Source organism: Phalaenopsis equestris, unplaced genomic scaffold, assembly GCF_001263595.1.
Source record: "Phalaenopsis equestris unplaced genomic scaffold, ASM126359v1 Scaffold000511, whole genome shotgun sequence".
Lineage (NCBI taxonomy): Eukaryota > Viridiplantae > Streptophyta > Magnoliopsida > Asparagales > Orchidaceae > Phalaenopsis > Phalaenopsis equestris.
Window position 1 is genome coordinate 1,929,723 of NW_018164951.1, and position 11,106 is coordinate 1,940,828.

An 11,106-nucleotide genomic window follows, 5' to 3' on the forward strand; every position below is an offset into this window, starting at 1 on the left:
TATATATATAATATAAGGAAATTATCATCACCACTTAACTGGTTTGTCCTAATTGACATATGAACATCACAGTTTATGACTTATTATACTTTGTGTCCTAGTGTAATTATATATCCCGACTTCACAAGTAATATTTTTAAATGAGCGTGTGGACGAAGAGACTAGACAATATATCTCAAGTTAATTCCCATTATTTTTCGTTATTTTTTGTTTGGCATGTTTGAACTTTCATTCCAAACTCCATCTCTTTAGGCATCCCCAACTGACAAGAGGATGTCTCGGATAGATTGAGGTTCTACGAGTTCATTCCATGATAGCTCTATGTAGTCAAGTCTGTTCTTTTTACAATTGGACAAAGCTCAAAGCGTACAATTAACCTCAATGAAGAATCAATAACATTGAATGAATAATTATGTTGTTAATTAGTTTTGAGTGTTAGAAATATAAATATAAACTTTTGGAGGCTTGATATGTAAATTGATATGCTTCCGGTCGATGTCTATAAATTGCTCTTTCTTTTTATGTAACCAATATGCATATACATGAACACATTTTTAATTAAATCAATTTACTAGAGTAGACTTTGTATGGTCCTATGAAATGATTAATTCAAATAATAAATTTAATTTAACTAATTTATTTAAAAATGATTATACTTACAAATTAATAAATTAATAAAATATTAAAAATTTGATCAAAGATGAGTAAACATTAATTAAAATGGATTATTTTAAAATCAAAGTAGATCTAAAATATACATAAATCAAATATAAATCTAGACAAAAGCTATAGTTCATAGAAATAATGCAAAGATGTTTAAGAAATCATATGTCTACCTTTAGAATATATTCTAAACTTGACTATAAAATGTATTTAAAATTACATGATAAATTTACAACCAAAATTTTATTTCATTAGTAAACTTTATAGTTGTAATTTTAAGTTAAGGCTTACAAGAGAATAGGGCGGTGATGTATAGGACTTCAGCTAACTATAAATGTCAAATCAAGATTATAATTTTTGAATGGTGTAGAATCTAGGTCAAATAAAAGCATACAATGTTTACCACTATTTCTATCTTCTTTTTAATTCTCAAAATGTCGAAGGTGCTTATCCTTCCTAAATATTAATACGTAAAAGCCATTAATGTGAGCTCGAGCAATGTTCAAGCTTAGATCTTCCCAAAAATGGATAGATGCATTCAAATGAGTTTTTATGTTAGATTACTTGGGTCCACAATAGAGAATAAATAGATGATCCAAGAAGGACAATATATAAGTGAATTGGTGAGATCTTTATCTTGGTACATTTTGAAATGTATTAACTTTTTATTATAATAGTGTTGAGAAAAGAAAGAAATCCTTATTATAATCATTCTTTTCCACTTACAAGCCTCCTTAAAGGAATATCTACATGTAAAGTCCAATTCAAGAATCAACTATGGTACTCTTAAATGTTTGATTACTTTTAGTATATTTATATAACAATGAATTTGATCAATATGATACTACAATATATATATATCTATTAAAATATGTGTAAGTTGTTTTGGCTATTTAAATTTTATAAAATTTCAACTAAAAAAATGATTTGATTCTTTAGATATGCTTAGTAGCTGGGTTGTTAAAGATTTGATTTTGAGCTGAGTTGAGGTCGATTAAAAAAAATCGATCAATAAATTTGACTTGGACGTAGCTTGACTCGTTTATTTCGATCAGAGGACCTACCTAATCACATGAGAAGCAAGCCCACAAAATTTCATGCCATGGTGATAATATTTGACTTTTTATTATTTAATTACGTTATGGGGTATTTAATTAATTAACCACTAAATATTAAATAAATATTTTTAAATTTTGGTCCATAATATTCTCCCTTATTCGCTGAACACAGGTGTATTTTTATTTAATTTTTAGGATTTTTCAACACCAAGATATATTTTTTAAAATTTATGTAATTATTTAAATTAGAAGATATCCTATTTATCTACTTAACCACTTAGTTGTTGGCTGACTCATCGGACCCGTCGAATCCCCATGCAGCGAGCTCCCATTCGCTATGCTTTTCACGTCGGCCGCCTCATTAGTCTGTTGTTCACACTCCATTCTTTCATCCGACCCAATCCACGCCGTTCATTTCAAATACACGCGAATGGACGACATCTATTCATCGCCCAATATGAGCTCTAAGCCGAGAACCGTCCATACTCAAACGCTAAGATCTCTCTCGATAATTAACTAAATAGCATGGGGTTTGTTCTTATAGCTTCAACTAAGTGAGGCGAATATATCTATATGGCTAAGTGGACATGGATTGTTCAGTCTCTTCATAAAGAACCCAACAAGGTCAAAATAGGAGTTTTCAAGCTATACACTTGTCCAAGAGGTGAGATTTCAATTGGATGGGTTGAGAAGCTTCGCCTTGAGTCCACAAATCGCCTTGAGAAGCTTCATCTAACGGGCATTCAAAAATTATTTTCTCTTTCACTCCGTCTGGATCACGTTCATTTTCACGACGTCTCTTTGCATCCAGACTCTGAACACAATATTTTTTTTTCCAAACTCAGAATGATCCCAACATGCAGCTATTGCTAGCTAATTAGTTGAAAAATATTTTAAAGATTACAATAAAGAATTTAATTTTAAATTCCTTGTATATTAAATTATGCTTAAAATTATTTTTTGATTGATTTATTTTGCTCCTGCAAATTAGAAAATGGGGAAATTTTATAGATCAAGTAATTAATAATTATATTAAAATAAAAAACAATTTTAATAAAAAAATAGAAAAATAAAAAACAACGTTGTATAAAGCTACACAAAGCCTTAAATAATATATATCCTGAATTTTGATATTTCAGTGAGAATTTAAAAAAAGGGTGAAAGTGGATGTCAGATTTATAAATAACAATATTTTGTGTGCTCTGTTTGAAATACCACAAAATCGTTGGGAGCATGGAATGCTTTTCTCTTGGACATTCATTTGGTTTGCTATGGTATTATAACTATAGTAGTGCTTCTTCCTGCCACTTTGTTTGGTTTCTTTGTTACATGCAATTATATCCTTCCTTGGGGCTTCATGGAGGCAACTAGATTTTATGGTGTTATTGGAAGCTCTATGCTTATCGTCTGGTGGTGTCTTTCTGTATTTTGTTAATGTTATTGAAGTCTCTACCCTGCGTTTTGGTTATGTTATTCGCGGTTGTATCATATTTTATGTCTTGTATGTTGGTGGTGTTATTAACAAGTTTACTTTCTGGTCTCTCTGTATACTGCGTAGTGTTGTTATTTCCGTGTTTTCATGGTGTTATTCACGGTGGTCTCGCATTTTGGTGTTGGTATTCACTGTTATTTCCTGTATTATGATGATCCTATTCTTTTGTTGAGACAAAAGCACATTGGACAAAAGACTATTAGATCTACTTTCTTGTTTTTTTTTGCATTTTATTCTGCATAGGATATGTGACTGTTTTTTTTTTGTTTTGTTTTTTTGGTACACGTATCTTTTTTTGAAGGCTTTTTTGTGAGTTGTATACCGGATAGAGGATCCTGAAATCCTTCTTTTGTATACCTCTTTTTGACATTATATAATATTGCCTATTGATTTTTTTTAATAGATAGATATAATGTGTGTGAGTAGATATATGAATAGATAAAAAATGAGAGAGAGAGAGAGAGAGAGATGGCCACCAACGACCAGTAAACGTGGGAGATCGGAATCCAGTTGACATCAGCAGGTTTCTTTTCGATCCCCCGGATTAGTTGTGATTTTTTTTTTTTTTTTTGAATTTTAGGTATTCAAGCATTGTCGCTGTTTCTATATTTTTAAAAAAATTTATTTACTTTAATTAAATCATTAAGTAGTCGATTTATAAAATTTTCTCATTTTTCAAACCTTCCAATGATAACATTCCACGCATGCATTGCTAAGAAAGTATCTCCAACGCACTCCTTTGAACCAGTCACTTTGTTTTTATAAGATAGAAATAGTCATCCTCCGTAACCAACTCACTGCCGCACTGCCACGCTCCACATTGAAGTGGTAATACTGCCAACTTAATCTGAGTTTCTTCCTCACCGATACTTCCCCTTAGATATATTTCTTCATATATTTCGAGCCCAGAATTTGGCTGGCTTTTCCCCTTTATCTCCTAACTTTTGGATTGCCATGCACAAATTATTATTCCCATCATTTCTCCATCAAAACCCAAACTTCAATCAAAAGCCTCAACGCCAACAATGTAAGTCTCTGCTAAACATCCTATCACTATATATATATATATATATATAGATATATAATTGGCATATTCCATGAGAAAGATACATTGTAAAATTTAAAATGAAGATAATGGATTCTCTTTTTGCAGGTGTTCTCCTCCCGAGAACCCGCCGTATGCAATTCCATTGGCACAGGCAAAGCAACAAGTATCTACCATGCTATTGTCGTGGTACGATGGTGTAGCTCTTCAGCCAAATAATCTCTGGGTCGCTCAAATCTACGATAATCATAATCTTATATTGTTGGGAACGTTCGGGTCCGAAATATCTGCAGCCCGAGCTTACGATAGTGCCGCCAGAAAACTCTACGGTAGTGACTTCTTCCGTAACCTTCTTTTAACGAATGTCACCATTCATGAACCCAGTTTTCAGAGCTTGCACACCAAAGAAGCCATCATTGATATGATTAGGGATGGCTCTTATGAACCTAAGTTCATTGAGTTCGTTTGGATTCACCACCCAAACTTCCGCTATAGCGGCTTTGTTGCATGGCCTACTTCTTCGGACACCCTCCATGGGTTCCTTTTTAAGGAAATGTTTCATAAAGAGCTAATTTTAACTGATATGGAGAATAAGGAAGAATTGGTTTTACCCTATCAAGCTTTATTTTACTTTCAAACATTGAATTCCAAAACAGATGAAGCATGGCTTGAGTTTAAAGATAAAAGGAATCGGAAATGGGCTTTTAAATGTTGTTGCCGGAGTAATAATTATAGCTACATACTCACTGCAGGTTGGGACACGTTTGCGAATGAAATGGAGCTTTGTGTTAATGATATTGTTGTCTTCTATAGATCTAGGGATTGGGGAAGATGTCCTACCAAAATTTTTTATATGGTTGACATCATCCGGGGTGTCAGAAATAGTGATAAGCAATGGCGGCTCGCTTGAGGCTAGCATTCATCCAAACGATTGAATGCTATACATTCAGTGTGTTATTTCTCTTCAAAGATATTGAAATCCTTTTCTAAAATTTTTTGTTTAGAAAAAAAATTAGGTTTTATCTGAATTAATTTGAAGGATTAATTTTATAATGTAATTAGTACTCGAGAATTATAATCTTTTTTATGATGGGTGCAAAGTACAAGCACGATAGTTATGGGTTGTTTTTTTCCAATTATTATTTATAAACATTTATTTATTCTAGAAATTATTTTGTGTTATTGTGAACTGTTTTGGCTAGGACTATTTTCCTTATTGTATGCCTCATATTTCCTTTTTTGTAAGGAGAAAAATTTGCATACGTAAGACGTACGTAGCGCGGCGTACGTTGGGGAGGTTATTCAGAAGGTATTGGGAGGTTATATCCACGTTATACCCTCTTGTAACTACTTTATAACTTACCTGTAACCTAAAAATAAGTTTCGCGCTTCTGTTTTTATATATTTGTAGGTTACATGTATGTTACAGGTAGGTTACAGGGAGGTTACATGAGAAATAGCGTGGATATAACCCCCAATACCCTCTGTATAACCTCCTGACGTACGCCTTACGTATGCAATTTTTTCTCGTTTGTAAGAGCAGATAGAATGATTAATACTATTGCCGCTCATCTTTGATGAAGATAATGCTTTATATTAATTTTATTTTTTGCTCAAATCAAACCTGAAAGTATAAATTCCTATATGTATTTTATATCAAACCAAATACTCCATAATACTTCAGATGCATTAAATTAGAATTATGATTCATTTCTTTTATAATATTTTTCTTTGCTCAAATATTTTGCTTTGTTAAAAAACAAAAATACTTCAGATGCATTCTAAATTATAAAATATTAATATGCATTTCTCTTATAACATCCAAATTATCGTTGATGATGATAATTCTCTTTGAACAAAGTTTTATAATCTACACCCAAATTAACATGCATTCTATTATTTATTCATGGAAATTGAATTTTAATATCAATGTCCTACAATTATTTAATTCAATAATATTTCTTTCTCATAGTTTTATTTGATTTTTATATTACTAATTTTTCAAAAACAGTACTAAGAAATTAGAATCACTAGTTATTTTTTTATAAATAATACAAAGAAATTGTCATCATTAACTAAGTGGCCTTTGTTTCAAGTTGAAAATATTACATACAGAGTCCGGAGGTAGAATTTCATCCGAACATCACACAATTTAAGACTTATTGTACTTTGTGTCCATATGTAATTATATATCGTGACTTTAAACTTAATATTTTTACATGGGTAACAAGAAGGACGAGCATGTGAACGAAGCAACTAGGCAATATATCTGAAGTTAAATCCTATTATTCTTCTTTTACTTTTTGTTTGGCAGGTGTGAACTTTCATTCCAAACTCCTCTCTTTAGGCATCCCCAAATAACAAGAGGATGTCTCGGATTGATTGAGGTATCACGAGTTCATTCCATGATAGCTCTGTGGTCAAGTCTGTCCTTTTTCCAATTGGACAAAGCTCAAAGCGTACAACTAACCTCAACGAAGAATAATAACATTGAATGAATAATTGTGTTGTTAATATGTTTCGCGTGTTAGAAAAATATATCTAAGCTTTTGGAGGCTAGATGTGTGAGTATGTCTATAAATTACTCTTTATTTGTATATAACCAATATATATATACATGAACACTTTTTTAAGACTTTTTATGGATCTATGAAATGATTAATTCAAATAATAAATTTAATTTAACAAATTTATTTGAAAAAAAATAAAATTAAAAATTAAAAAATGTTAAAAAAAAACATATAAAATTTGATCAAATATAAGTAAACATCAATTAAAATAGGTTATGTTAAAATTAAAGTAGATTTAAAATATACATAAATCAAATATAAATCTAGACAAAAGCTATAGTTCAAAGAAATAACACAAGGATGTTTAAGAAATCATATGCCTACCTTTAGAACATATTCTAAACTTTAATATAACACATATTTAATGTTACATCATGAAATTACAACCAAAATTTTATTTCATCAGTAAACTTTATTGTTGTAATTTTAAGTTAAGGCTTGCAAGAGAAGAAGGTGGTGATGTATAGTTATATCCGCAAGGAAATTGAGAAAATAAGGCTAAAGTAGGATGTTAGATTTGTAAATAACAATATTTTGTGTGCTGTGTATGTAATTATAAAACATCTTTTCGCAAAAGAAACCCTATGAAGGGAATGAATTCAAAACGGTAAGATAGAAAAACTCATTCTGCGGAACCAACTCATTGCCGCACTGCGACGTGTATCTTTCTCACCAATATTCCCTCGTAGATATTTCTTCATATTTCGAGCCCATAACTTACCTGGCTTTTCCTCTTCATTTATCTCCGAGCATTTGGATTGCCATGCACAGATACTTATCTCCATCATTTATCCTTCAAAACCCAAACTTCAATCAATGTAAGTCCTTGCCAACATTCTAACTCACCCTCCGTAGCTTGAAAATATGCATAAAGAGAATTAATAATAATCACAATAAATTGGCATCTTCCATAAGAAAGATATATTGTGTAAAATTAAAAATGAAGATAATGGACGCTCTTTTTGCAGGAGTTCTTCCCCCGAGGACCCGTCGTATGAGATTCCATTGACACCGGGAGAGCAACAAGTATCTACCCTTCTGCTATCGCGGTATGATGGTGTAGTTCCTCAGCAAAATGGTCTTTGGTGCGCTCAAATCTACAATAATCACTATCTTAAATTGTTGGGAACGTTCAAGTCTGAGATATCCGCGGCCCGAGCTTACGATAGCGCGGCTAGAAAACTCTGCGGCAGTGACTTCTTCCGTAACTTGTTCTTAACGAATGTCACCATTCATGAACCCAATTTTCAGAGCATGTACACCAACGAAGCCGTTATTGATATGATTCGGGATGGCTCTTACGAACCCAAGTTCATTGAGTTTGTTTGGATTCACCACCCAAACTTCAGCTATAGCGGTTTTGTTGCATGGCCTACCGCTTTGGACACTATCCCTGGGAACCTTTTTAAGGAAATGTTTCATAAAGAGCTGATTTTGACTGACATGGAGAATAAGGAAGTATTGGTTTTACCCTATCAAGCTTTATTTTACTTTCCGCCGTTGAATTCCAAAACAGTCGAAGTATGGCTTGAGTTTAAAGATAGGAGAAATCAGAAATGGGCATTTAAATATTGTTATCGGAGTAATAATCACAGCTACGTGCTCACTGCGGGTTGGGACATGTTTGCGAATGAGATGCAGCTTTGTGTTGATGACATTGTTGTCTTCTATCGATGTAGGGACTGGAAAAAGTGTCCTATAAAAATTCTGGATGTGGTTGACATCATCCGGGGAGTCAGAAACACTGATAAGCAATGGCGGCTCGGTGAGGCTTACATGCATGCGAATGACTGACTGCTATACATTCACTGAGTTATTTCTCTTCAAAAATTTTAGAATCTTTTTCTAGAATCTTATGTTTAATGTTTTATTTGAATTAACTTGAATATTTAATTTTATAATGTAATTAGTACTCGGTAATTATAAATTTTTTAATGATGCGTGCAAAGTGCAGACACGATAGTTGTGGGATGTTTTTTTTTTTTTTCAAACATTATTTATAAACATTTATTTATTCTGGAAACTATTTTATGTTATTGAACTGCTATGACTAGGACTATTTTTCTGATTGTATGTCTCATATTGCCATGTTTAGAAGGGTACATAGAATGATTAATATTGTCACCGGTCAACATTGATGATGAAAATGCTTTATATTAATTTTATTTTTTTTCTCAAATCAAACACAAAAGTATAAATTCCTATATGTATTTTATATCAAACCAAATGCTCCAAAATATTTCAGATGCATTAATATATATATATATATATAACAAAGCAAACGGGCCCTATGTAACATTCAATAATATTTCTCTCTCATATTTGTAGTCGATTTTCATAAACAATACTAAGAAATTAGAATCACTGGCTATTTTTTATAATTAATAGAAAAAAAAGTGTCATCACTAACTTACTGGTCTTTGGTCCAAGATGAGAATATTACATTCTGAGTCTAGAGATTTAATTACAGCTGAACATCACACAAATTATGTCTAAATGTAATTGAACATTGCTACTTCACATGTAATATTTTTACATGAGTAACAAGAAGGATGAGCATGTGGACCAAGCAACTAGACAATATATCTGAAGTTAAATCCAACCATTCTTCCTAAATATTAATACCTGAAAGCCTTTAATGTGAGATCTAGCAATGTTCAAGCTTAGAGTTTGCCAAAAAATGATAGATATCATTCAAATGTGTTTTTATGTTTGATTATTTGGCTCCACGGTAGAGAATAAATAGAAGATCCAAGAAGAACAATATATAAGTGAATTGGTGAGATCTTTATCTTGGTACATTTTGAATGTATGAACTTCTTATTATAATAGTGATTGAGAAAAGAAAGAAATCCTCATTTTAACCATTTACAAGCCTCCAAAATGTAATATCAACACGTAAAGTCTAATTCAAGAATCAGCTATAGTACTCTTACATGTTTGATTATTTTCAGTATATTTATAAAAAAAAATGAATTTAATCAATATGATACTATAATATATATCTATTAAAATATATGTGTACGTTGTTTTGGCTTTTTAAATTCTATAAAATTTCAACTAGAAAAAACAATGATCCAATTCTTTAGACATACTTAGTAGTTGGGCTGTTAAAGACCCGATTTTGAGCGGAGCTGGGTCGGTTCAAAAAAAAAAATCGATCAAAAACTTTGCCTTATACATAGCTTGACTCATTTATTTCAATCTGAACCAAACAATCTTCGAGCTAAATTCACTAAATTTACAACCCTAACATCACTAGGGCTGCTAACAATCCGATTTTGAGTAGAGTTTGCGCCAGCTCAGAAAAAAATTCAAACTAAAATTTTGGCTCACAACTCGACTCGTTTGATTAAATTTCAGCTTTGATTCTTAATTATTCAAGATTTGGATATGATGTTATAAGTGAAATTATTCACACTTATTATATTTAAAAAAAAACAAAACAATCGTTAAATTTATATACACTAATTTTAATTATGTTTAACAATTATTTTTTTATTTAGTCTTGCATCCAAAACGGTAAGCCCGAAAAAAATAAATCTCGGGAAGCATCTCTCGGCCGTACCGCCACGCGCCACAGTGAGGCGGCAATACAGCCTCAGATAATTTGTTCATAGTTCCGCTGGATCCTTAGTTCTCCATCTCCCTCATTTTGGCCCGTCATGCACAAATATACAATCCCTCCCATTTCTCCATCAAATCGAAACTTCATTAATCAAAATCCTCAACCCCAACAATGTAAGCCCCTGCAAACAATCTCACTCACTCTGTTGCTCGAAAATATGCATGTAAAGATTTCTTTTTTCTTTATTTGCATTTGTATAAAAGAAACAATAAAAGAAGCTCTTTTTTCAGGAATCCTCCCGACGACGACGAGGAGAACAACGAGGAGGAGGAGGATGAGGGCGAGGACTATGAGGTCGGGGACGAGGACGAGGACGAGGATGAGGATGAGGACAGTGACGACGAGGAAGAGGACGAGGATGATGAGAACGAAGAGATGGAGGAGGAGGAAGAGGAGGAGTTGATCAATCCATCAACTCCCTCCCAATCCAGATCGGCGGACTCGGGACAGCAATCCGACGAAGCCACTTCCTCAGCAAGATTAAGAGGCGTAATGCTCGACACAACGGGCTGTTACTGGGCCGCTCAAATTCATGCCCGTAACGACTGTCTATTTCTTGGTGAGTTTGGGTCTGAAATAGAAGCAGCCCGAGCCCATGACAGCGCGTCCACCAAATTCTACGGCACCGACTTTGTTCGTAATTTCCTGCT

The 11,106-nt window shown here is 32.7% G+C and overlaps 3 protein-coding genes across 3 annotated transcripts in view; all 3 read left to right on the plus strand.

The window, feature by feature from the left end:
• Positions 1–4,002: 4,002 nt before the first annotated feature.
• LOC110028463 (AP2/ERF and B3 domain-containing transcription factor At1g51120-like) lies at positions 4,003–5,360 on the plus strand. The gene is made up of 2 exons (XM_020730317.1): positions 4,003–4,240; positions 4,367–5,360. Coding segments are annotated over exons 1-2 (804 nt in total). The 5' UTR covers positions 4,003–4,238; the 3' UTR covers positions 5,169–5,360.
• A 2,074-nt stretch (positions 5,361–7,434) lies between these two features.
• LOC110028462 (AP2/ERF and B3 domain-containing transcription factor At1g51120-like) lies at positions 7,435–8,703 on the plus strand. The gene is made up of 2 exons (XM_020730316.1): positions 7,435–7,646; positions 7,797–8,703. Coding segments are annotated over exons 1-2 (828 nt in total). The 5' UTR covers positions 7,435–7,644; the 3' UTR covers positions 8,623–8,703.
• A 1,661-nt stretch (positions 8,704–10,364) lies between these two features.
• Positions 10,365–11,106, plus strand: part of LOC110028413 (putative AP2/ERF and B3 domain-containing protein Os01g0140700) — a 1,357-nt gene continuing 615 nt past the window's right edge. The window contains exons 1-2 of the mRNA XM_020730245.1: positions 10,365–10,569; positions 10,687–11,103. Coding sequence (XP_020585904.1) covers positions 10,568–10,569; positions 10,687–11,103 — 419 coding nt within the window. The 5' untranslated portion in view covers positions 10,365–10,567. The remainder of the gene's footprint in view (positions 10,570–10,686; positions 11,104–11,106) is intronic.